This window comes from Stegostoma tigrinum, unplaced genomic scaffold (assembly GCF_030684315.1).
Source record: "Stegostoma tigrinum isolate sSteTig4 unplaced genomic scaffold, sSteTig4.hap1 scaffold_492, whole genome shotgun sequence".
In the NCBI taxonomy this organism is placed as follows: domain Eukaryota; kingdom Metazoa; phylum Chordata; class Chondrichthyes; order Orectolobiformes; family Stegostomatidae; genus Stegostoma; species Stegostoma tigrinum.
In genome coordinates, this window is record NW_026728422.1 from 33,594 (window position 1) to 60,953 (window position 27,360).

General features: G+C 53.5%; 1 protein-coding gene across 1 annotated transcript; it reads right to left on the reverse strand.

Annotated features, from left to right (window-relative positions):
- Positions 1–733: 733 nt before the first annotated feature.
- On the reverse strand, positions 734–26,310 carry LOC125449673 (ammonium transporter Rh type B-like). The gene is made up of 9 exons (XM_059644088.1): positions 26,022–26,310; positions 24,390–24,540; positions 15,239–15,386; positions 13,475–13,641; positions 10,394–10,531; positions 6,893–7,026; positions 6,282–6,400; positions 5,033–5,106; positions 734–1,065 (listed from the first exon to the last, which is right to left on the reverse strand). The coding sequence occupies exons 1-9, from the start codon at positions 26,189–26,191 to the stop codon at positions 994–996; spliced, it is 1,173 nt and encodes a 390-aa protein (XP_059500071.1). The 5' UTR covers positions 26,192–26,310; the 3' UTR covers positions 734–993.
- Between the last annotated feature and the right edge of the window lie 1,050 nt (positions 26,311–27,360).

Consider the following 27,360-nt stretch of genomic DNA (forward strand, 5'->3'; position numbering starts at 1 on the left):
CCCTTTCACAACATCCTTCCTGCAGCTGGGAGACCAGAATCGAACGCAGTATTCCCAAAGTGGCCCTAACCATTGTCCTGTACAACATGACCCTCCCCACTCCTATTCTCAATGCACCGACTAATAAAGGGAAGCGTACGAAACACCTTCCTCACCGCCCTGTCTACCTGCAACTCCACTTTCAAGGAACTATGTACCTGCCCCCCCCCCCCCCCCCCCGCAAGGTCTCTTTGCTCAGTAACACTCCCCAGAACCTTACCATGAAGTGTGTAAGTCCTGCCTGATGTGCCTTTCCAAAAGGCAGAGGCTCACTCTCAAGAAACTATGAACTGTTAAAGGGTGCACACAGTTAAATGTTGTCTTGGCAGCTTGCGCTGAGCTTCGCTGGAGCACTGCAGCAAGCCCGGTGCAACATCAGAGTGGCAGGCAGCCAGGAGCACAGGGACATTTATTGCAGACGGATGGAGGATAGGTGTTCAGTTAAGTGCGTGTTTTTTCTCCTCCTCCCTCTCGGTGTGTCTCTGCTTTCTCTTCACAGATGCTGCCATTTCTCCAGTAGGTTTGTGATCTCCAGCAGTGCACATTTCTTCGGCACAGGTGGTTTCTGAAGTTTTGGAGTTTCAGAAGCCGGAGGACCAGTGGGCCAGACCCACGTCTAGCCCTGGTGTTCGAGTCCCACCAACAGACTTAATGCAAGTTGTCAATATAGAAAAGCAAATTGGAAACAAGACAATAAACATTAAGCCAACTGGATTTATTAAGTGAGTAAAATAGTACAGCAATACATGTGCGCCAGAGTATTTCCTCAGAGTAAATACATCTCATTTCTTGAGTATATAAAACAAAGCTTATGGTTTACTTGGAAAAAACGTTCAAATATCATTGCCAGTCTGTATATGTGATAACTGTTGCAGGTAGTGTTTTAATGTGGTTGACCTCACCATGTGCAGCAGTTCACATCCCAATCCATCCCTCCCAGAGATGCAGCCCTCTTCAAGCGTGTTTCTCTGCTTCCTCGATCTTCACCGGAACTAACTCACCGTGATCCCAGTCATCTTCAGGAACCTGCAAACGCCAGAGATTACAAGGAGAAAAGAGCGAGCTGCTAAAAAGCTCCCATTTGGGGTCACTCCAGGGCGGGCACAGGACGGTGGGCACTTGACCTCGCAGTCTCTCTCTCTCTCTCTCTCTCACCACCACACCCTTTCACCATTCCTGCCATCGTGCCAGGGCTGTGGGTGTGAGTCACACCAAAGCACAGAGCACAGCCAGTTGTCCAGGTGCTGAGGGGACTCCACACTGTCAGAGGGTCAGTCCCTCGCTGGCAGCAATGCTCTCTTCAAAAATAGAAATGAAATACTTCCCCGCTGTTGGCCCTCTTTGACTGAGGCCACAGGAGCAGGCAAGTGTACACAGACACAGTTACAGATACACACAGGCAGGCACACAGACACACGTACAGATACGCACAGACACACAAATACAGATACACACAGACACACGTACAGATACGCACAGGCAGGTGTACAGATACGCACAGACACACAAATACAGATACACACAGACACACGTGCAGATACAGACAGGCAGGCACACAGACACATACAGATACACACAGGCAGGCACACAGACACACGTACAGATATGCACAGGCAGGCACACAGACACACGTACAGATATGCACAGGTACAGGTACAGATACGCACAGGCAGGCACACAGACACACGTACAGATACACACAGGCAGGCACACAGACACACGTACAGATACGCACAGGCAGGCACACAGACACACGTACAGATACACACAGGCAGGCACACAGACACACGTACAGATACACACAGGCAGACACACGTACAGATACGCACAGGCAGGCACACAGACACACGTACAGATACGCACAGGCAGGCACACAGACACACGTACAGGCAGGCACACAGACACACGTACAGATACGCACAGGCAGGCACACAGACACACGTACAGATACACACAGGCAGGCACACAGACACACGTACAGATACTCACACGTACAGATACTCACAGGTACAGATACGCACAGGCAGGCACACAGACACACGTACAGAGGCACACAGACACACGTACAGATACTCACACGTACAGATACTCACAGGTACAGATACGCACAGGCAGGCACACAGACACACGTACAGATACACACAGGCAGGCACACAGACACACGTACAGATACGCACAGGCAGGCACACAGACACACGTACAGATACACACAGACACACGTACAGATACTCACAGGCAGGCACACAGACACACGTACAGATACACACAGGCAGGCACACAGACACACGTACAGATACGCACAGGCAGGCACACAGACACACGTACAGATACAGGCAGGCACACAGACACACGTACAGATACGCACAGGCAGGCACACAGACACACGTACAGATACACACAGACACACGTACAGATACGCACAGGCAGGCACACAGACACACGTACAGATACACACAGGCAGGCACACAGACACACGTACAGATACACACAGACACAGGTACAGATACACACAGGCAGGGACACAGACACACGTACAGATACACACAGACACAGGTACAGATACACACAGGCAGGGACACAGACACACGTACAGACACACGTACAGATACACACTGGCAGGCACACAGATACAGGTACAGATACACACAGGCAGGCACACAGACACACGTACAGATACACACAGGCAGGCACACAGACACACATACAGATACGCACAGGCAGGCACACAGACACATGTACAGATACGCACAGGCAGGCACACACACACGTACAGATACGCACAGGCAGGAACACAGACACACGTACAGATACGCACAGGAAGGCACACAGACACGTACAGATACACACAGGCAGGCACACAGATACAGGTACAGATACGCACAGGCAGGAACACAGACACACGTACTGATACGCACAGGAAGGCACACAGACACGTACAGATACACACAGGAAGGCACACAGATACAGGTACAGATACGCACAGGCAGGCACACAGACACACGTACAGATACACACAGGCAGGCACACAGACACACGTACAGATACACACAGGCAGGCACACAGATACAGGTACAGATACGCACAGGCAGGAACACAGACACACGTACAGATACGCACAGGAAGGCACACAGACACGTACAGATACACACAGGAAGGCACACAGACACAGGTACAGATACGCACAGGCAGGCACACAGACACACGTACAGATATGCACAGGCAGGCACACAGACACACGTACAGATATGCACAGGTACAGGTACAGATACGCACAGGCAGGCACACAGACACACGTACAGATACACACAGGCAGGCACACAGACACACGTACAGATACGCACAGGCAGGCACACAGACACACGTACAGATACACACAGGCAGGCACACAGACACACGTACAGATACACACAGGCAGACACACGTACAGATACGCACAGGCAGGCACACAGACACACGTACAGATACGCACAGGCAGGCACACAGACACACGTACAGATACGCACAGGCAGGCACACAGACACACGTACAGATACGCACAGGCAGGCACACAGACACACGTACAGATACACACAGGCAGGCACACAGACACACGTACAGATACTCACACGTACAGATACTCACAGGTACAGATACGCACAGGCAGGCACACAGACACACGTACAGATACACACAGGCAGGCACACAGACACACGTACAGATACTCACAGACACACGTACAGATACTCACAGGCAGGCACACAGACACACGTACAGATACACACAGGCAGGCACACAGACACACGTACAGATACGCACAGGCAGGCACACAGACACACGTACAGATACAGGCAGGCACACAGACACACGTACAGATACGCACAGGCAGGCACACAGACACACGTACAGATACACACAGACACACGTACAGATACGCACAGGCAGGCACACAGACACACGTACAGATACACACAGGCAGGCACACAGACACACGTACAGATACACACAGACACAGGTACAGATACACACAGGCAGGGACACAGACACACGTACAGATACACACAGACACAGGTACAGATACACACAGGCAGGGACACAGACACACGTACAGACACACGTACAGATACACACTGGCAGGCACACAGATACAGGTACAGATACACACAGGCAGGCACACAGACACACGTACAGATACACACAGGCAGGCACACAGACACACGTACAGATACGCACAGGCAGGCACACAGACACATGTACAGATACGCACAGGCAGGCACACACACACGTACAGATACGCACAGGCAGGAACACAGACACACGTACAGATGCGCACAGGAAGGCACACAGACACGTACAGATACACACAGGCAGGCACACAGATACAGGTACAGATACGCACAGGCAGGAACACAGACACACGTACTGATACGCACAGGAAGGCACACAGACACGTACAGATACACACAGGAAGGCACACAGATACAGGTACAGATACGCACAGGCAGGCACACAGACACACGTACAGATACACACAGGCAGGCACACAGACACACGTACAGATACACACAGGCAGGCACACAGATACAGGTACAGATACGCACAGGCAGGAACACAGACACACGTACAGATACGCACAGGAAGGCACACAGACACGTACAGATACACACAGGAAGGCACACAGATACAGGTACAGATACGCACAGGCAGGCACACAGACACACGTACAGATACACACAGGCAGGCACACAGACACACGTACAGATACACACAGACACAGGTACAGATACGCACAGGCAGGCACACAGAGATGCACGCACAGAGACATATACACAGGCAGCAAACACAGAGATATAGGCACAGGCATACACATGCACACACTCGCACACAGACACACTCGTACACAGGCAGAGACACACACACGCACACAGACAGATACACATGTGCACACAGACGGGCACACACCCACATTCACAGAGAGTGAGCTGGCCTATTGCGATAGGGTTGCAGACACACTCACCTCCCAGTACGGTTGGTCTGTAAAGCACTGTGTATCAGGTGGCTGTCCCCAGATGGGAAGCTTCATGATGAATCCTGTAGAGATTGAAACAAAATGCAAGATTGACCCCCCCAGAAGACAGATGTAAATCAGCAGATAATTTAACACAGGGCCAGAGAGTTTCACTGAGCAAACACGCAGATGGAGGGAGAGCAGGAGACTTCACAAATCAGCTGGTTTTCCGCACAGGAGGAGAGGGGCTTTGAGGTTAAGAGTCTGGTATCAGACAGGAAGGTCGCTAAAAGGGAAGGCAAATTAGGTAAGGTGAGAGAGAGAGGGGTTAGAGAGAGCTTCCAAGATACAGGAGTGTGTGAGAGAGAGAGGGGTTAGAGAGAGCTTCCAGGATACAGGAGTGTGTGAGAGAGAGGGGGTTAGAGAGAGCTTCCAGGATACAGGAGTGTGTGAGAGAGAGGGGGTTAGAGAGAGCTTCCCCAGATGCAGGAATGTGTGAGAGAGAGAGGGAGTCCCCAGGTACAGGAGTGTATGAGAGAGAGGGAGTTAGAGAGAATTACCCAGATACAGGAGTGTGTGAGAGAGAGAGGGGTTAGGGAAAGCTTCCTGGATACAGGAGTGTGTGAGAGAGAGGGGTTTAGAGCGACCTCCCCAGATACAGGAGTGTGTGAGAGAGAGAGGGACAGTGAGACCTCCCCAGATACAGGAGTGTGTGAGAGAGAGGGGGTTAGAGAGAGCTTCCCCAGATACAGGAATGTGTGAGAGAGAGAGGGAGTCCCCAGGTACAGGAGTGTATGAGAGAGAGGGAGTTAGAGAGAATTACCCAGATACAGGAGTGTGTGAGAGAGAGAGGGGTTAGGGAGAGCTTCCTGGATACAGGAGTGTGTGAGAGAGAGGGGTTTAGAGCGACCTCCCCAGATACAGGAGTGTGTGAGAGAGAGAGGGACAGTGAGACCTCCCCAGATACAGGAGTGTGTGAGAGAGAGGGGGTTAGAGAGACCTCCCCAGGTACAGGGGTGTGTGAGAGACAGGGGGTTAGAGAGACCTCCCCAGGTACAGGAGTGTGCGAGAGAGAGGGAGTTAGAGAGGATTCCCCAGATACAGGGGTGTGTGAGAGAGAGGGGTTTGAGAGAGAATTCCCCAGGTACAGGAGTGTGCGAGACAGAGTGGTTTAGAGAGGATTCCCCAGATACAGGGGTGTGTGAGAGAGAGGGTGGATGAGACAGAGAGAGAGAGAGAGAGAGACAGAGACACCTACCTACAATGACCCCTCCAATCAGACCGAACCCCAGGGTGACAGCGAGCCCGAGGGCCTGGTACAAGCCTTGCTGCTTCGCTGATCTCTGTTCCTCCAGCAAAGGGAAAATATCCTGCAGTCTGTGACACACACACACACACACACACACACACACACACACACACACACACACACACACATGTTTAGTCCCAGTGAATCATTGATCTCAGACAGAATCTCAGGCTCAGAATGAGGTTAGACAGTGATCACCCCCACTCCCCCCTCCACTGTACCCCACACCTGCCCCACTGTCCCCCACACTCCCCCCGCTGTCCGCCATACACCCCCACTGTCCCCCACTCCCCCCTCCACTGTACCCCACACCTGCCCCACTGTCCCCATGCCCCCACCTCACTGCGTCCCCCACCCCACTGTGGCTCACACCGCCCCCTGCTGTCCCCCGCGCCCCCCCAAGCCCTCACTGACCTTTCACAATAATGGCCCTCAATTGCCCCAACATTGAAGGAACCTGTCATTTTCACCACACTCCCCCCCCCACCGTCGATATTGTCCATTTGAATGAACCCGACGCCCCCACCCCCAACAACTGTGTACTATGTCTGAACGCTCACCCATCTCCATAAGTCTCTTTCGATGCCAATGAGGCCAAAATGGCTCCCACCAATGCTCCCAGAATTCCTGGCATCCCATGCAGGTTATGCACGCCACAGGTGTCCTGCACTTTCAGCTTGGAGTCCAGGATCGGCTTTTGGGGTTCGGCAAAGGGGAGGAAAGGGAAACCAAGTTAGTGCTCCCTGTGTTGCTGACACTTAGTTCAGTAACCCAGGCCCTAACACGAGTTACTCAGCACAAAGGATCAATCCGTGGGGCCAGGCTTTAAGGAGCTTCGTGAAGGAGAGGGGAGGGGGGAGGGGGGCAGGCTGGGGGACGGAGAGGGGGGAGGGGAGGGAGGGAGGGGAGGGAGGGGGGGAGGGAGGGGAGGGAGGGAGAGGGGGGGAGGGAGGGGAGGGGAGGGAGGGAGCGGAGGGGGGGATGGGGAGAGGAGGGAGGGAGAGAGGAGAGGGGGAGGAGGGAGAGAGGAGAGGGGGAGGAGGGAGAGAGGAGAGGGGGAGGAAGGAGGGAGAGGGGGGAGGAGGGAGAGAGGAGAGGGGGAGGAGGAGGGGAGGGGGGTGAGGGAGAGGGGGGGAAGGGGGGAGGGAGAGAGGGGGGAGGGAGAGAGGGGGGGAGGGAGAGAGGGGGGAGGGAGAGAGGGGGGGAGGGAGAGAGGGGGGGAGGGAGAGAGGGGGGGGGAGAAGAGAGATTCAGAGATACAATTCCAGACCTTAGGGAACAGGGGGAGCCAGTCAATGTAGAATATTTAGACTTTCAGAAAGCATTTGACAAAGAACCACACTGGAGATTAATATGCAAGATTAAAGCACATGGGATTGGGGGAAGTGTATTGAGATGGATGGGAAGCTGGTTGGCAGAGAAGAAACAAAGCATAGGAATTAATGGTATCTTTTCAAATTGGCAGGCAGTAACTGGTGGGTGCCACAGGGCTCGGTGCTGGGAGCCCAGCTATTCACAATATATATGAATGATTTGGATGAGGGGACAGAATGTAACATCTCCAAGTTTGCAGATGATACCGAGTTGGGTGGGAGGGTGAACTGTGACGAGGATGCAGAGATCCTTCAGCATCATCTTGTCAGGATTGGGTGAGTGGGAAAATCAATGGCAGATGCAGCTTAATTTCGATAAATGTGACATTATTCACTTCTGAAGAAAAAGCGAGGAGGCAGATTATCAGCTGAATGGCTGTAAATTGGGAGAGGGGAGCATGCAGTGGCACCTCAGTGACCTTGTGCACCAGGCGCTGAATGTAAGCATGCAGGTGCAACAGGCGGTAAAGAAGGCGAATGGTGTGTTGGATAACAAGGTGTAGAGCTGGATGAACACAGCAGGCCAAGCAGCATTCTAGGAGCAGGAAGGCTGACGTTTCGGGTCTAGACCCTTCTGCAGAAATGGTATGTTGTCCTTCATTGCGAAAGGTTTGGAGTGCAGGAGCAGGGATGTGTTGTTGCGGTTGTAGAGGGTCTCGGTGAGGCCACACCTAGAATATTGTGTGCAGTTTTGGTCTCCTTTCCTGAGGAGGGATACTCTTGCTCTTGAGGGAGTGCAGCGAAGGTTTACCAGGCTGGTTCTGGGGATGGCGGGATTGACATATGAGGAGAGATTGACTAGGTTAGGATTGTTTTCACTGGAGTTCAGATGAATCAGGGGGGATCTCATAGTGACTTATAAAATTCTAACAGGACTGGACAGAGTAGATGCAGGGAGGATGTTCCCAATGGTGGGTGTGTCCAGAACCAGTCTGAGGATTTAGGGTGGAGATGAGGAGACATTTCTTCACCCAAAGAGTGGAGAACCTGTGGAATTCATTACCACAGGAAGTAGTTGATGCCAAAACATTGAATGTATTCAAGAGGCACTTGGCGTGAATGGGATATAAGTTTACGGGCAGAAAGCAGGATTAGGCTAATGAGTTGGACGATCAGCCTTAATCGTGAAGAATGGCACAGCAGGCTTGCAGGGCTGAATGGCCTCCTCTTGCTCCTATCTTCTACATTTCTATGATTCAGTCATGATAGATCTGGGTGATCCAAGCTCACAGTGTATGCCCTGACTGTACTATCAGATGGTGAAGTCGAGGAAGACTGGGGGTGGTGAAGAAATGGAGTCAGATCCTTGGGGGACTCCAGGGATAGCACAGAGCCAGCACAGGCCCAATGGAAAGGGGTTGAATGGCCTCCTTTCGCTCTGAAGGGTGCGCCAAATGATCAGAAAGTCTTCTCGGCGGCGGTGGGTGGGGGGGGTGCAATTCAGGAGGAGAAATATACCAGCTCTGCTGCACCAACGTTACCCTTGCCCCAGGATGTGGTGGCCCAGGCCGAGAGGCTAACTCCTTCGGCAAGTTTGTAGGCTGGATCTCAAACACCATTCAGACAGAGGGTAGAGGGACGGAGTTTGGTGGCATGGTGTAAATCTCTCCCCCTTGACATCAGCAAACCTGAAGGGGCTGCTCCCTGACTTCCGCAAATGAGGAAGGAGGGCGATGTCTCTGTCGAGCTGAGGTGGAGAGGGTCGAGTTCCTGGGAGTGACGCTCACCAACAGTCTGTCCCAGTCCACCCGCGCTGAGGGACGGTCTAGAGAGCACGGCACTGCCTCTCCTCCCCCGGGAGGCTATGGAAATTCCGCATGTCCTCAAAGACTCTTATTGGTGTTTGTACATACACCTGAGAAAGCTTTCCATCTGGATCCATCATGGCATGGTCCAGCAACTGCTCTGCCCAGGACTGTCAGAAGCTAAAGAGAGATGTGAACACAGCCCAGTCCGTCCACTGACTCCATCGACAGTTCCCCCTGCCTCGGGAAGGCAGCTAACACCATCAAACACCCCTCCCCACCCCGGGTCTGATCTTTCTTTTCTTTATTCATTCACAGGATAAGGGTGTCGCTGACCAGACAACATTTATTGCCCCATCCCTAATAGCCTAGAGGGCAGTTCAGAGTCACCCACATTGCTGTGGGTCTGGAGTCACGTGTAGGCCCAGACTAGGTAAGGATGGCCGTTTCCTTCCCTAAAGGACATTAGTGAACCAGATGGTTTTTCCCCAACAATCGACGATGGGGTCATTAGACTCTTAATTCCAGATATTTTTATTGAATTCCAATTCCACCATCTGCCCTGGTGGGATTCGAACGCGGGTCCCCGATGTAATAAGTGGGCCTCTGGATGAACAGTGCAGCGATAATAGCACTAGGCCATCGCCTCCCCTCCCAACCCCTTCCGGAAGATACAGAAGCTTAAACACACACACCATCAGATTCGATAACAGCTTCTTCCCTGCTGTTAGCAGACTCCTGAGTGGATTTTAAATTTAATGTTGGCCTCGCTCTCTCTGTGCACCTTCTCCACAGCCTGTAACTCTGCATTCCTCGCCCTGTTCTGTCACTCTGGGACCTTTGTACATTATGACCTGCCCGTGCTGCAGGCAAAACACAACTTCTCACTGTACGCGTGACGATAATATAAACCCCCAAAGTGAGAAGGCAGGTTCCAGCTCACCGTCAGAAACTTGAAGCCAAGTGTGGAGATGATGCCAGCGATCAGGCCCACCATCATCGAGCCGTAAGGCATGATGGCCATTTCACCCGCTGTGCCCAATGCCACGCCGCCAGCTAGGGCAGCATTCTGGATATGAACCTGCCAGGGACAAGCACCACCACGGTTAAAACAACAGACCACCCCCCCCCTCCCCACTTCTCGCCAAAGACCACCCCTTCTGCGGTCTTGTCCCTTAAGGTTCTAAACCCCGCCCCGTCCCCCAGATGACATGAGCGAACGCCCTTATTACTATAGAGTCACACAGCACGAAAACAGACCCTTTGGCCTGTCTTGTCCGTGCCGACTGTTAGCATTGCCGCGTCACTTTTTGGTGGGACAGGGTATTGGGACTTCATCTGGAGTACGTACTGGTTAATGGAAACAGGAAAGAGACCGGCTCTCGGAGCCTGCTCCCCCATTCAACACGCCCCATCGTTCGACTCAGCCCCCTGTTCCGGCTTTCTCCCCCCAAACCCTTTGGTCTGTTCAGCCCGCAGAACATTACCAAATTCCTTCTCGAGAGCCTTCGATGGTTTGGCCTCAACCACAAGGTGCAGCAGAGAATTCCACAGCACCCCCCCCCCACCAACCCTGGCTCTCCTCATCTCAGTCCTAAATGGCCTGCCCCACCTACCCTCAGACGTAACCCCGATCTGGATCCCCCCCCCCGGTCATCGAGAATGTCCTTTGTGTGTTTTTCCTGTCTAGTCCTATTGGAATGTATGATATTCCTCCCCTCTGCCTCAACTTCCCCCTCCGACCCAATTCTTCTAAACTCCAGTAAAAAAAAACCCAGTCCTGTCTAATCAGTCTCTCTTCATACATTGGACCCACCAGGCAGCAGCCCTCCGTCCATAGCCAGAACATCCACCCTCACAGAAGCAAACCAATACTCCAAGCGGTGTCTGTGTCAGGACACCCGAGGGGTGGCGCGGTGGCTCAGCGGTGAGCACTGCCGCCTCACAGCATCAAGATCCCGGGGAGTGGAGTTTGCACATCATCCCCTTGTCAGCATGGGCTTCCTTTGTAAACACATCACACCGTTTTGTGTGTGTGTGTGTGTGTGTGTGTGTGTGTGTGTGTGTGTGTGTGTGTGTGTGTGTGTGCATGTGTGTTTGTGCATGTGTGCTTGCATATGTATGTGTGCGTGTGTGTGTATATGTGCATGCATGTATGTGTGTGTGTGCGCCTGTGTGCTTGCATATGTATGTGTGCATGTGTTTATGTGCGTGCGCGCATATGTGTATGTGTGTACTTGAGTGTGTTTGAACATGTGCACTGGCATGTATTTAAGTGTGTGTGTGTGTGTGTCTATTTGAGCGTGTGCACATGTATATTTGAGTGTGTGCACTTCAGCGTTCCCCCCCCCCACCCCCGCCACCACGAGCAATCCTGTAATAGAAACGCCTCCTCCCACTACATCAATGTGCGGGTTTAATGGCTGGGGTCTCCGCCAATGTTAAGCCCCGATTGCTGAATTCCAAAGTGGGCGAAAACAGTTGGGGCATCTGGGAAAATGTGACTGAAGAACAGGGTATTATTTAAACCAGACTGTGGTTGTGTACAGAGCACCACGGGGGGGGGGGGGGGGGCAGCAGGGAATCGGGAAGGTCTAATGGGGATGTTGGCCCTGATTCCAAGGGGGTTTGGGGTAGAAGTGTAGGGAAGGCTTATTGGAACTGTCCGAGGTGCTGAGGTGAGACCGCATCTGGAGCATGGAGAGTGGTTTTCCTCCCCTTCCTTGAGGAAAGGTAGTGTTTCATCGGAGGCAGTTCAGAGAAGACCCACCAGGGCAATCCCTGGTGATGGGGTTGGGGGGGGCGGTGGTGGGAGCTCTCTTATCCCTTTATTCATACAGAGGATGAGCCACTAACCAGGCAGCATTTATTGCCCATCCCTAATTAGCCAGAGCGCAGTTCCCTGCTGGAGTTACATGTGGGCCGGGCCAGGTGGGGATTGCAGTTTCCTTCCCTAATGGACATTAGTGACCCAGATGGGGGGTTTTCTCCCAACAATCACAATCATCATTGGACTCTTGATTTTATTTTATTGAATTCAAATTCCACCGTATGCTGTGGCAGGATTCGAACCCAGGTCCCCAGAACATTTTGTGGTGGGTGTGTGCCAATAGGCCATCGCCTCCCCTGCTTATAAGTAAAGGCTAAACAGATTGGGACTCTGCTCAATGGAGCTTAGAAAAATGACCTTATTTTGGAGAAAACACACACACGCGCAGAGAGACACACACATACACGCACACACAAATACACATGCATATTCACACAGACAGATAAACACTCTCTCTCACACACACAGACACATATACACACACACACACACACTAATACGCACATGCACACACACACAGACAGACACATACTCACACAAATACACACACATGCATGCACGCACACTCACACAGACACGCACACACTCTCACACACACACAGACACAGACACACAACCCAGGGATCTGCGATCCTTTGAAGTCCAGTCCAAACTAAAGAAAAGGCCACAGATTCGGGCGGCTGAGGCAGCATCCACAAAGCAAGAGCAGGCTAGTGTTTTGAGTCGAGGCGATTCTCCACTAGACAAGCCAGGAAAGCACTGTCCAGCAGCCATGAGACACAGCTCCGCGCAGCACTGTCACTGCTCCTCGGCAGAGTAACGGTGTGGGCCACCTTGTGAGGATGGTGGTCGGGATGGGAGGGGAGGGGGCTGCTATATTCCTGTTAATGTTGTGATGAGTGGGACAAGGTTAAGCAAACCACCCTGGGACCCCTTGTGGGAATGGCGGGGGGTGCGGAGGGGGGGAAGGAGGACCTGTCTAACCCAGGCCACTCTCTCTACATCCGGCAGGAGCATTCTCGCTCCAGCATAGTCATCCACACACCCAGCATCCTCTAGCCCTCGACACGGTCCCCCACAAACGCACGCCCAAGGGTGGAGGGGGCCACGGTGGGAGTACGCTCTCCGATCTGTTGCAGGGTGACAGACTGAGGGAGGAAGGGGTTCATGGCTCACTGTGGGAGCGCGACATACCATGTCCAGCTTGCCCTCCTGGTTGACGAGACTGGAAACAGCGAAGGTAGCGAGGGTGCAGGCAGCCAGCGAGTAGTAGGTGTTGAGGGCAGTTCGATGCTGTGCGCTGCCCAGATTGGTCACCGCTGAGTTAAAGCTTGGCCAGAACATCCAGAGGTAGATGGTACCTGTGGGGAACAGGGAGAATACAGTGGCAGGAGCTAGGGTGCACTGTCGGGGGGTCAGTCACACAGTGGCAGGGCCGCACTGTCGGGGGGGTCAGTGACACAGGGACAGGGCCACACTGTCGGGGGGGGTCAGTGACACAGTGACAGGGCCACACTGTCGGGGGGGGGGTGGGTAGGGGCGGTCAGTGACACAGTGACAGGGCCGCACTGTCGGGGGGAGGGGGTAGGGGCGGTCAGTGACACAGTGACAGGGCCGCACAGTCGGTAGGGGTGGGTCAGTGACACAGTGACAGGGCCGCACTGTTGGGGGGGGTCAGTGACACAGTGACAGGGCCGCACTGTCGGTGGGGGGGGGGGGGGTCAGTGACACAGTGACTAGGCCGCACTGTCGGGTGGGGGGGTCAGTGACACAGTGACAGGGCCGCACTGTTGGGGGGGGTCAGTGACACAGTGAGAGGGCCGCACTGTTGTGGGGGGGGGGGGTCAGTGACACAGTGACAGGGCCGCACTGTTGGGGGGGGGATCAGTGACATAGTGACTAGGCCGCACTGTTGTGGGGGGGGGGGGGGTCAGTGACATAGTGACAGGGCCGCACTGTCGGGTGGGGGGGTCAGTGACATAGTGACAGGGCCGCACTGTCGGGGGGGGTCAGTGACACAGTGAGAGGGCCGCACTGTCGGGGGGGGGGGGTCAGTGACACAGTGAGAGGGCCGCACTGTCGGGGGGGGTCAGTGACACAGTGACAGGGCCGCACTGTCGGGGGGGGGTCAGTGACACAGTGACGGGGCCGCACTGTTGTGGGGGGGGGGTCAGTGACACAGTGACAGAGCCGCACTGTCGGGGGGGGGGGGTCAGTGACACAGTGACAGGGCCGCACTGTCGGGGGGGGGGGGTCAGTGACACAGTGAGAGGGCCGCACTGTCGGGGGGGGGGGGTCAGTGACACAGTGAGAGGGGGGGGTCAGTGACACAGTGAGGGGGGGTCAGTGACACAGTGAGGGGGGGGTCAGTGACACAGTGAGAGGGGGGGGTCAGTGACACAGTGAGGGGGGGTCAGTGACACAGTGAGGGGGGGGGTCAGTGACACAGTGAGAGGGGGGGGTCAGTGACACAGTGAGGGGGGGTCAGTGACACAGTGAGGGGGGGGGTCAGTGACACAGTGAGGGGGGGGGTCAGTGACACAGTGAGAGGGGGGGGGTCAGTGACACAGTGAGGGGGGGTCAGTGACACAGTGAGGGGGGGGGTCAGTGACACCGTGAGAGGGCAGTAATATTCGGGGATTTGGATGTGACTTGAGGATTCAACGTGTTTGGCGTCGCAGCTGGATCAAGGTGCAGTTCCTGATCCGAGCCACCTGGAGGCAGGAGTGTGCTCCCGATCGTATCCTCCAACATGGAAACCACATGAGCCTGGCCAATACCAGAGGAATTGGAGAACCGCTCCCCGGCCCCCACAGCAAAGCAGATCCCGTGGAGAGGCTACACACCCTAACACCCAGGTGGGTGAAGGGCAGAAGAGTGTCCCAGCGAGGGTGGCTGCTGCCAGGGGGAGTGTTTCCTTGTTGCTGTCCCACCGAAAGCGGTCAACGCGAAACTCACCGATCATGGCAAAGATGTCCGAGTGATAGACAGAGCCCTCCCGCTCCCGGCTCTTGTCGAGGTGAGGGCGGTACAGAACACGGGCAATGGTCAACCCGAAGTAAGCGCCAAAGGTGTGGATGGTCATCGAGCCGCCTGCGTCTTTGATCTGAGTTAAACACGGACAGGGGGAACGCGGTCAAACATCAAACTCACGGAGGAGCCCCCGCACAACACCAGGTCACAGCTAAAGCCAACTTCTTCTAACATCAGAGTGGATTCACCTGAGGCTCAGTGTGACACAGAGAGAGAGTGTGTTATAACGGAGAGTCTCACTGAGGGTCAGTGTGACACAGAGAGAGAGTGTGTTATAACGGAGAGTCTCACTGAGGGTCAGTGTGATACAGAGAGAGTGTGTTATAACGGAGAGTCTCACTGAGGGTCAGTGTGACACAGAGAGAGAGTGTGTTAGAACGGAGAGTCTCACTGAGGGTCAGTGTGACACAGAGAGAGAGTGTTATAACGGAGAGTCTCACTGAGGGTCAGTGTGACACAGAGAGAGTGTGCTATAACGGAGAGTCTCACTGAGGGTCAGTGTAACACAGAGAGAGAGTGTGTTATAACGGAGACTCTCACTGAGGGTCAGTGTGATACAGAGAGAGTGTGTTATAACGGAGAGTCTCACTGAGGGTCAGTGTGACACAGAGAGAGAGTGTGTTATAACGGAGAGTCTCACTGAGGGTCAGTGTGATACAGAGAGAGTGTGTTATAACGGAGAGTCTCACTGAGGGTCAGTCTGATACAGAGAGAGAGTGCGTGTTAGAATGGAGAGTCTCACTGAGGGTCAGTGTGACACACAGAGAGAGAGTGTGTTATAACGGAGACTCTCACTGAGGGTCAGTGTGACACAGAGAGAGTGTGTTATAACGGAGAGTCTCACTGAGGGTCAGTGTGACACAGAGAGAGAGTGTGTTATAACGGAGAGTCTCACTGAGGGTCAGTGTGACACAGAGAGAGAGTGTGTTATAACGGAGACTCTCACTGAGGGTCAGTGTGATACAGAGAGAGTGTGTTATAACGGAGAGTCTCACTTAGGGTCAGTGTGACACAGAGAGAGAGAGTGTGTTATAATGGAGAGTCTCACTGAGGGTCAGTGTGACACAGAGAGAGTGTGTAATAACGGAGAGTCTCACTGAGGGTCAGTGTGACACAGAGAGAGAGTGTGTTATAACGGAGAGTCTCACTGAGGGTCAGTGTGACACAGAGAGAGAGAGTGTGTTATAACGGAGAGTCTCACTGAGGATCAGTGTGACACAGAGAGAGAGAGTGTGTTATAACGGAGAGTCTCACTGAGGGTCAGTGTGACACAGAGAGAGAGAGTGTGTTATAACGGAGAGTCTCACTGAGGGTCAGTGTGACACAGAGAGAGAGAGTGTGTTATAATGGAGAGTCTCACTGAGGGTCAGTGTGACACAGAGAGAGTGTGTTATAACGGAGAGTCTCACTGAGGGTCAGTGTGACACAGAGAGAGAGTGTGTTATAACGGAGAGTCTCACTGAGGGTCAGTGTGACACAGAGAGAGAGAGTGTGTTATAACGGAGAGTCTCACTGAGGATCAGTGTGACACACAGAGAGAGAGTGTGTTATAACGGAGAGTCTCACTGAGGGTCAGTGTGACACAAAGAGAGAGTGTGTTATAACGGAGAGTCTCACTGAGTTTCAGTGTGACAGAGAGAGAGAGAGTGTGTTATAACGGAGAGTCTCACTGAGGGTCAGTGTGATACAGAGAGAGTGTGTTATAACGGAGAGTCTCACTGAGGGTCAGTCTGATACAGAGAGAGAGTGCGTGTTAGAATGGAGAGTCTCACTGAGGGTCAGTGTGACACAGAGAGAGAGTGTGTTAGAACGGAGAGTCTCACTGAGGGTCAGTGTGACACAGAGAGAGAATGTGTTATAACGGAGAGTCTCACTGAGGGTCAGTGTGACACAGAGAGAGTGTGTTATAACGAAGACTCTCACTGACGGGCTGTGTAACACAGAGAGAGTGTGTTATAATGGAGAGTCTCACTGAGGGTCAGTGTGACACAGAGAGAGTGTGTTATAACGGAGAGTCTCACTGAGGGTCAGTGTGACACAGAGAGAGAGTGTGTTATAACGGAGAGTCTCACTGAGGGTCAGTGTGACACAGAGAGAGAGTGTGTTATAACGGAGAGTCTCACTGAGGGTCAGTGTGACACAGAGAGAGTGTGTTATAACGGAGAGCCTCACTGAGGGGCAGTGTAACACAGAGAGAGTGTGTTATAATGGAGAGTCTCACTGAGGGTCAGTGTGACACACAGAGAGAGTGTGTTATAACGGAGAGTCTCACTGAGGGTCAGTGTGACACAGAGAGAGAGTGTGTTATAACGGAGAGTCTCACTGAGGGTCAGTGTGACACAGAGAGAGAGTGTGTTATAACGGAGAGTCTAACTGAGGGTCAGTGTGACACACAGAGAGAGTGTGTTATAACGGAAAGTCTCACTGAGGGGCAGTGTAACACAGAGAGAGTGTGTTATAACGGAGAGTCTCACTGAGGGTCAGTGTGACACACAGAAAGAGTGAGTTATAACGGAGAGTCTCACTGAGGATCAGTGTGACACAGAGAGAGTGTGTTATAACGGAGAGTCTCACTGAGGGGCAGTGTAACACAGAGAGAGTGTGTTATAACGGAGAGTCTCACTGAGGGTCAGTGTGACACAGAGAGAGTGTGTGTTATAATGGAGAGTCTCACTGAGGGTCAGTGTGATACAGAGAGTGTGTGTTATAACGGAGAGTCTCACTGAGGGTCAGTGTGACACACAGAGAGAGTGTGTTATAACGGAGAGTCTCACTGAGGGTCAGTGTGACACAGAGAGAGAGAGTGTGTTATAACGGAGAGTCTCACTGAGGGTCAGTGTGACAGAGAGAGAGTGTGTTATAACGGCGAGTCTCACTGAGGGTCAGTGTGACACAGAGAGAGAGAGTGTGTTATAACGGAGAGTCTCACTGAGGGTCAGTGTGATACAGAGAGAGTGTGTTATAACGGAGAGTCTCACTTAGGGTCAGTGTGACACAGAGAGAGAGAGTGTGTTATAATGGAGAGTCTCACTGAGGGTCAGTGTGACACAGAGAGAGTGTGTAATAACGGAGAGTCTCACTGAGGGTCAGTGTGACACAGAGAGAGAGTGTGTTATAACGGAGAGTCTCACTGAGGGTCAGTGTGACACAGAGAGAGAGAGTGTGTTATAACGGAGAGTCTCACTGAGGATCAGTGTGACACAGAGAGAGAGAGTGTGTTATAACGGAGAGTCTCACTGAGGGTCAGTGTGACACAGAGAGAGTGTGTTATAACGGAGAGTCTCACTGAGGGTCAGTGTGACACAGAGAGAGAGAGTGTGTTATAATGGAGAGTCTCACTGAGGGTCAGTGTGACACAGAGAGAGTGTGTTATAACGGAGAGTCTCACTGAGGGTCAGTGTGACACAGAGAGAGAGTGTGTTATAACGGAGAGTCTCACTGAGGGTCAGTGTGACACAGAGAGAGAGAGTGTGTTATAACGGAGAGTCTCACTGAGGATCAGTGTGACACACAGAGAGAGAGTGTGTTATAACGGAGAGTCTCACTGAGGGTCAGTGTGACACAAAGAGAGAGTGTGTTATAACGGAGAGTCTCACTGAGTTTCAGTGTGACAGAGAGAGAGAGAGTGTGTTATAACGGAGAGTCTCACTGAGGGTCAGTGTGATACAGAGAGAGTGTGTTATAACGGAGAGTCTCACTGAGGGTCAGTCTGATACAGAGAGAGAGTGCGTGTTAGAATGGAGAGTCTCACTGAGGGTCAGTGTGACACAGAGAGAGAGTGTGTTAGAACGGAGAGTCTCACTGAGGGTCAGTGTGACACAGAGAGAGAATGTGTTATAACGGAGAGTCTCACTGAGGGTCAGTGTGACACAGAGAGAGTGTGTTATAACGAAGACTCTCACTGACGGGCTGTGTAACACAGAGAGAGTGTGTTATAATGGAGAGTCTCACTGAGGGTCAGTGTGACACAGAGAGAGTGTGTTATAACGGAGAGTCTCACTGAGGGTCAGTGTGACACAGAGAGAGAGTGTGTTATAACGGAGAGTCTCACTGAGGGTCAGTGTGACACAGAGAGAGAGTGTGTTATAACGGAGAGTCTCACTGAGGGTCAGTGTGACACAGAGAGAGTGTGTTATAACGGAGAGCCTCACTGAGGGGCAGTGTAACACAGAGAGAGTGTGTTATAATGGAGAGTCTCACTGAGGGTCAGTGTGATACAGAGAGAGTGTGTTATAACGGAGAGTCTCACTGAGGGTCAGTGTGACACAGAGAGAGAGTGTGTTATAACGGAGAGTCTCACTGAGGGTCAGTGTGACACAGAGAGAGAGTGTGTTATAACGGAGAGTCTAACTGAGGGTCAGTGTGACACACAGAGAGAGTGTGTTATAACGGAAAGTCTCACTGAGGGGCAGTGTAACACAGAGAGAGTGTGTTATAACGGAGAGTCTCACTGAGGGTCAGTGTGACACACAGAGAGAGTGAGTTATAACGGAGAGTCTCACTGAGGATCAGTGTGACACAGAGAGAGTGTGTTATAACGGAGAGTCTCACTGAGGGGCAGTGTAACACAGAGAGAGTGTGTTATAACGGAGAGTCTCACTGAGGGTCAGTGTGACACAGAGAGAGTGTGTGTTATAATGGAGAGTCTCACTGAGGGTCAGTGTGATACAGAGAGTGTGTGTTATAACGGAGAGTCTCACTGAGGGTCAGTGTGACACACAGAGAGAGTGTGTTATAACGGAGAGTCTCACTGAGGGTCAGTGTGACACAGAGAGAGAGAGTGTGTTATAACGGAGAGTCTCACTGAGGGTCAGTGTGACAGAGAGAGAGTGTGTTATAACGGCGAGTCTCACTGAGGGTCAGTGTGACACAGAGAGAGAGAGTGTGTTATAACGGAGAGTCTCACTGAGGGTCAGTGTGATACAGAGAGAGTGTGTTATAACGGAGAGTCTCACTTAGGGTCAGTGTGACACAGAGAGAGAGAGTGTGTTATAATGGAGAGTCTCACTGAGGGTCAGTGTGACACAGAGAGAGTGTGTAATAACGGAGAGTCTCACTGAGGGTCAGTGTGACACAGAGAGAGAGTGTGTTATAACGGAGAGTCTCACTGAGGGTCAGTGTGACACAGAGAGAGAGAGTGTGTTATAACGGAGAGTCTCACTGAGGATCAGTGTGACACAGAGAGAGAGAGTGTGTTATAACGGAGAGTCTCACTGAGGGTCAGTGTGACACAGAGAGAGTGTGTTATAACGGAGAGTCTCACTGAGGGTCAGTGTGACACAGAGAGAGAGAGTGTGTTATAATGGAGAGTCTCACTGAGGGTCAGTGTGACACAGAGAGAGTGTGTTATAACGGAGAGTCTCACTGAGGGTCAGTGTGACACAGAGAGAGAGTGTGTTATAACGGAGAGTCTCACTGAGGGTCAGTGTGACACAGAGAGAGAGAGTGTGTTATAACGGAGAGTCTCACTGAGGATCAGTGTGACACACAGAGAGAGAGTGTGTTATAACGGAGAGTCTCACTGAGGGTCAGTGTGACACAAAGAGAGAGTGTGTTATAACGGAGAGTCTCACTGAGTTTCAGTGTGACAGAGAGAGAGAGAGTGTGTTATAACGGAGAGTCTCACTGAGGGTCAGTGTGATACAGAGAGAGTGTGTTATAACGGAGAGTCTCACTGAGGGTCAGTCTGATACAGAGAGAGAGTGTGTTCGAACGGAGAGTCTCACTGAGGGTCAGTGTGACACAGAGAGAGAATGTGTTATAACGGAGAGTCTCACTGAGGGTCAGTGTGACACAGAGAGAGTGTGTTATAACGAAGACTCTCACTGACGGGCAGTGTAACACAGAGAGAGTGTGTTATAATGGAGAGTCTCACTGAGGGTCAGTGTGACACAGAGAGAGTGTGTTATAACGGAGAGTCTCACTGAGGGTCAGTGTGACACACAGAGAGAGTGTGTTATAACGGAGAGTCTCACTGAGGGTCAGTGTGACACAGAGAGAGAGTGTGTTATAACGGAGAGTCTCACTGAGGGTCAGTGTGACACAGAGAGAGTGTGTTTATAACGGAGAGCCTCACTGAGGGGCAGTGTAGCACAGAGAGAGTGTGTTATAATGGAGAGTCTCACTGAGGGGCAGTGTAACACAGAGAGAGTGTGTTATAACGGAGAGTCTCACTGAGGGTCAGTGTGTGACACACAGAGAGAGTGAGTTATAACGGAGAGTCTCACTGAGGATCAGTGTGACACAGAGAGAGTGTGTTATAACGGAGAGTCTCACTGAGGGGCAGTGTAACACAGAGAGAGTGTGTTATAACGGAGAGTCTCACTGAGGGTCAGTGTGACACAGAGAGAGAGAGTGTGTTATAACGGAGAGTCTCACTGAGGGTCAGTGTGACACAGAGAGAGTGTGTGTTATAATGGAGAGTCTCACTGAGGGTCAGTGTGATACAGAGAGTGTGTGTTATAACGGAGAGTCTCACTGAGGGTCAGTGTGACACACAGAGAGAGTGTGTTATAACGGAGAGTCTCACTGAGGATCAGTGTGACACAGAGAGAGAGAGTGTGTTATAACGGAGAGTCTCACTGAGGGTCAGTGTGACAGAGAGAGAGAGTGTGTTATAACGGCGAGTCTCACTGAGGGTCAGTGTGACACAGAGAGAGAGAGTGTGTTATAACGGAGAGTCTCACTGAGGGTCAGTGTGATACAGAGAGAGTGTGTTATAACGGAGAGTCTCACTGAGGGTCAGCGTGACAGCGAGAGAGAGTGTGTTATAACGGAGAGTCTCACTGAGGGTCAGTGTGACACAGAGAGAGAGTGTGTTATAATGCAGAGTCTCACTGAGGGTCAGTGTGACACAGAGAGAGAGTGTGTTATAATGGAGAGTCTCACTGAGGGTCAGTGTGACAGAGAGAGAGAGTGTGTTATAACGGAGAGTCTCACTGAGGGTCAGTGTGACACAGAGAGAGTGTGTTATAACGGAGAGCCTCACTGAGGGTCATGTGTGACACACAGAGAGAGTGTGTTATAACGGAGAGTCTCACTGAGGGTCAGTGTGACACAGAGAGAGTGTGTTATAACGGAGAGTCTCACTGAGGGTCAGTGTGACACACAGAGAGTGTGTGTTATAACGGAGAGTCTCACTGAGGGTCAGTGTGACAGAGAGAGAGAGTGTGTTATAACGGAGAGTCTCACTGAGGGTCAGTGTGACACAGAGAGAGAGAGTGTGTTATAACGGAGAGTCTCACTGAGGGTCAGTGTGATACAGAGAGAGTGTGTTATAACGGAGAGTCTCACTGAGGGTCAGCGTGACAGCGAGAGATAGTGTGTTATAACGGAGAGTCTCACTGAGGGGTCAGTGTGACACAGAGAGAGAGTGTGTTAGAACGGAGAGTCTCACTGAGGGGTCAGTGTGACACAGAGAGAGAGAGTGTTATCACGGAGAGTCTCACTGAGGATCAGTGTGACACAGAGAGAGTGTGTTATAACGGAGAGTCTCACTGAGGGGCAGTGTGACACAGAGAGAGTGTGTTATAATGGAGAGTCTCACTGAGGGTCAGTGTAACACAGAGACAGTGTTTGAGTTATGATGTTGTAGTGAGGATGGAATGTACTTTAAGTATTTTGTTTTGAATAGCTGTTTTGAAGATCTGTAACAGCCTCTCACCGTGGGAGAGGTTGATTTGTCCAATGATAGTCAGCGAGCGTGTGTTTTCACTGTGTTCACTCTGTCTGTTGTCTCACCCCCTGAACTGAAGCTCTTTCTAAAACTGGTCTGTCTGCCTCTCACTTCGAACCGAGTTCTTTTCTCCAGTCTCCTATCTCGCTGCCATTCTGCCCCTCCCTCCAATTCTAACCCCACTCCACTCTTTCTTCCATCTCCCATCTCACATCTCCCCCTCGTTTCCCCCTTCCTCCCCTTTACACCTTTGCACTCTCCACTCTCCCTTCTTCATCCTTCTCACCCCAAACTTCAATCCGGTTCCCCTCCCACTCCCTCCTCCATTTTCCCTCCCTTGTTCCTCCTCCATGTCCCTTCCCTCCGGTTTCCTCTTCCATTTCCCCTTCCCCTCTCCATCTATCCCCTCCCCCATCCCTCCTCCTCTATTTCCCCTTCCTCTCTCTCTCTACCTCCTCCTCCATTTCCCCTCCCTCTCTCTCTACCTCCTCCTCCATTTCCCCTTCCTCTCTCTCTCTACCTCCTCCTCCATTTCCCCTCCCTCTCTCTCTCTACCTCCTCCTCCATTTTCCCTTCCTCTCTCTCTCTACCTCCTCCTCCATTTCCCCTCCCTCTCTCTCTACCTCCTCCTCCATTTCCCCTCCCTCTCTCTCTCTACCTCCTCCTCCATTTCCCCTTCCTCTCTCTCTCTACCTCCTCCTCCATTTCCCCTCACCCCTCCCTCCTCCTCCATTTCCCTCTCCCCTCCCTCCCCTCATTGGGACATCTTCCCAATGACTCCAGAAGACATAAGGCCATAGGTAGGCCAGTCAGCCCATCTGGTTAATCTGACAATCCTCAACCCACCGCAACTCTCCCTACCCGCCATTTTCCCACCTCCTCATCTACCATCAACCCGCCCCCGTCTTTCTGCCTTTTCTTTCTCCCCCCCTTCTTCCCCACAACCCCCGCCTTCCTCCTCCCCTCTAATTTCCTTCCCTTCCCCACACGCCCTGCAGTTTGTTGGGGGCGGGGGGGGGGGGAACAGGCGATGCCCCACAACGTGGCATGACACCAGTTGAAACTCCGCAAGGCAGGGCCAGTCTGAATGCTTGTTGCCAGTGGGCAGGGGGACATAGGTGGGAGCGGGACGGTAGGGTGGAGTTTGGTCATCAGGGAGAGAATATTGAGGAGTGAGGACACTGGGGGGCAGGAAGGGGGTGTTGGAAATATCGCGGTTCCTTTCTGGGCTGGTGGGGTTGTGACAGCCGCCCTGGCTCCAATTGGGCTATTCGGCCACAAGAGGCATCAGCTTTCTCGGTTCCCTTTCGACGCTCACTCGTCTCTGCGCTATACGTGCGCCCTCCCCACGCCCCACCCGCACCGCCACAAAATATCCAGAAGCGAGCGCTGGGCTCTCACCTGCAGCACTGAAAGGAGAACGTACTCGTTAACGGAGAACAGTGCGGACTCAAACATGGTCATGACCAGCAACTGGGCAGGGCTGGTCTTCCCCAGCAAAGCTCCAAAGGAGATGAGGACCGATCCAGTGCAGAAATCTGCATTGATCATGCTGGAGTAACACACAGGCTGTTGGGGTCAGGCTCAGGAACTCCCCAGCATAAATCCAGACAGCCCCCCCACCCGCAACAACTCCCAGCTGGAGAGGTCTGCCCAAAGCCGGACCCATTAACTCCCCTCCCTCCCCCCACCCCACAGCTTCCAAACCCTCCCCTCCCTCCCTCCCACCCTCTCCCCTCCCTTCCTCCCTCCACCCACCCCACAGCTTCCAAACCCTCCCCTCCCTCCCCCCACCCCACAGCTTCCAAACCCTCCCCCCCTCCCTCCCACCCTCTCCCCTCCCTTCCTCCCTCCACCCACCCCACAGCTTCCAAACCCTCCCCTCCCTCCCCCCACCCCACAGCTTCCAAACCCTCCCCTCCCTCTCACCGTCTCCCCTCCCTCCCTCCACCCGCCCCACAGCTTCCAAACCCTCCCCTCCTCTCCCTCCCACCCTCTCCCCTCCCTCCCTCCACCCACCCCACAGCTGCCAAACCCTCCCCTCCCTCCCCCCACCCCACAGCTTCCAAACCCTGCCCCCCTCCCTCCCACCCTCTCCCCTCCCTCCCTCCCCCCACCCCACAGCTTCCAAACCCTCCCCTCCCTCCCCCCACCCCACAGCTTCCAAACCCTCCCCCCCTCCCACCCTCTCCCCTCCCTCCCTCCCCCCACCCCACAGCTTCCAAACCCTCCCCTCCCTCCCCCCACCCCACAGCTTCCAAACCCTCCCTCCCTCCACCCACCCCACAGCTTCCAAACCCTCCCCTCCCTCCCCCCACCCCACAGCTTCCAAACCCTCCCTCCCTCCACCCACCCCACAGCTTCCAAACCCTCCCCTCCCTCCCCCCACCCCACAGCTTCCAAACCCTCCCCTCCCTCCCTCCCTCCCACCCTCTCCCCTCCCTCCCTCCCTCCACCCACCCCACAGCTTCCAAACCCTCCCCTCCTCTCCCTCCCACCCTCTCCCCTCCCTCCCTCCACCCACCCCACAGCTGCCAAACCCTCCTCTCACCTCCCTCCCTCCAAATCTTCCACTCCCATCCTATCCACACCTTCCAAATCCTGTACTCACCTCCCACACTCTGACCCTCTCACCTCCCCCTCTCTAACCCACCCACCTCCCCTTCCTCTAAACCCTTCCCTCCCATCCCATCCACACTCTTCAAACGCCCCCTTCCCTCCCATTCCATCCACACTCTTCAAACCCTCCCCTGCCTCCCATCCCATCCACACTCTCCACACCCTCCCCTCCCTCCCACCCTCTCACTTCCCCTCCCCTCCCTCCCATCCCATCCACACCCTCCCCTCCCTCCCATCCCATCCACACTCTCCAAACCCTCCCCTCCCTCCCACCCTCTCACTTCCCCTCCCCTCCTTCCCATCCCATCCCATCCACACCCTCCAGTCCCCTTCCTACTCGGTCAAATCCCTTTGACCTCTCTATCTCCTTGGCCGACGGCAGCCCCCCACCCTCACCCTCACCCCCCAAGGTACCTCTCAATGCCAACATGGATCTTGCCATCCTGCCCCATGCTATGTAGCCAGCCCTGAACGAGGGTGGCCCATTGCAAGGAGAACGAGGCCAGCAGGAAGTTAAAACCCACACTGCCAAAGCCATACTTCTTCAGGAAGGTCATGAGGAAACCAAATCCCACAAAGATCATCACATGGACGTCCTGGAAGCCTGGGATTGAGGGAGGGAAGGAAGAGAGAGAGACAGATTAATAAGCTCTGCACCAGGCTGCCTCCAGACATGGGGCAAAGGGAAGAGTTTGCAGCAGGGAGGGGGTTCCTAAGAACACAGAGGGCACACGCTGGGACGGTCCCACAACATGCAGGTTACAGCTATTCGACCTGCTCTCCAAACTGAGAGGGTGGGAAGATGTAACTCAATGACACCAACGCCCCCACCCACCCACGGCTCCGGGCACCCAGCCTCCCGCATTCAACCAGCCACTTCCCACCGTCAGAATATTCCAATACATACCCTCCGGAAAAACTGACTCCCCTCAACCGTCCGTCACCCCCTCCCTATCCCTGTCACCCCCTACACCCCCTCCATATCTCGGTCACCCCCTCCCTGTCCCTGTCACCCCCACACCCCCTGCCTATCCCTGTCACCCCCTCCGTATCCCTGTCACCCCCTCCACCCCCTCCCTACCCCTGTCACCCCCTACACCCCCTCCCTATCCCTGTCACCCCCTCCCTATCCCTGTCACCCCCAAAACCCCTCCATATCTCGGTCACCCCTTACACCCCCTCCCTATCTCCATCACCCCCTCCCTAGCCCTGTCACCTCCTCCCTAGCCCTGTCACCCCCTACAACCCTCCGAAAGCGCTTGCTCTCCTCCTACCCCACCCTCTGGATCAGCTATCACCGCCCCCCCCCCCACCCCTCCGCAGTCCACCTGCTCTTCTCTCTCTCGAGTCTCTATCCTATTGTTTACTCCGTAATTCCAACCCCCTTTCTTCTGCACAGAAGCTGATGTTATCTCGCCCACCACCAGTTCCGAGGAAGGGTCGCCGGACCCCGAAACGTTAACTCTGGATATCTCCCTCCCCCCAACCCTTCACAGATGCTGCCAGACCTGCTGAGCTTTTCCAGCAACTTTTCTGCTTTCGTTGTGATCAGCTCCTGCTATTGGGGGGGGGGGGGGTGTTCATGCACTCAGTCGCGAAGGGAAGTCGGTGGAGGGGGAGATGTTGGTTGCTTCAGTTCTGGAAACGCGCCCCCCCCCCCCCCACTTCCTCAACCCCCTGTGTTCTCCCCCACCGCCCCTCCCCGCTTTCACACACTATTTAAAGACAAGCTGATTGCATAAGACTTTGGCTC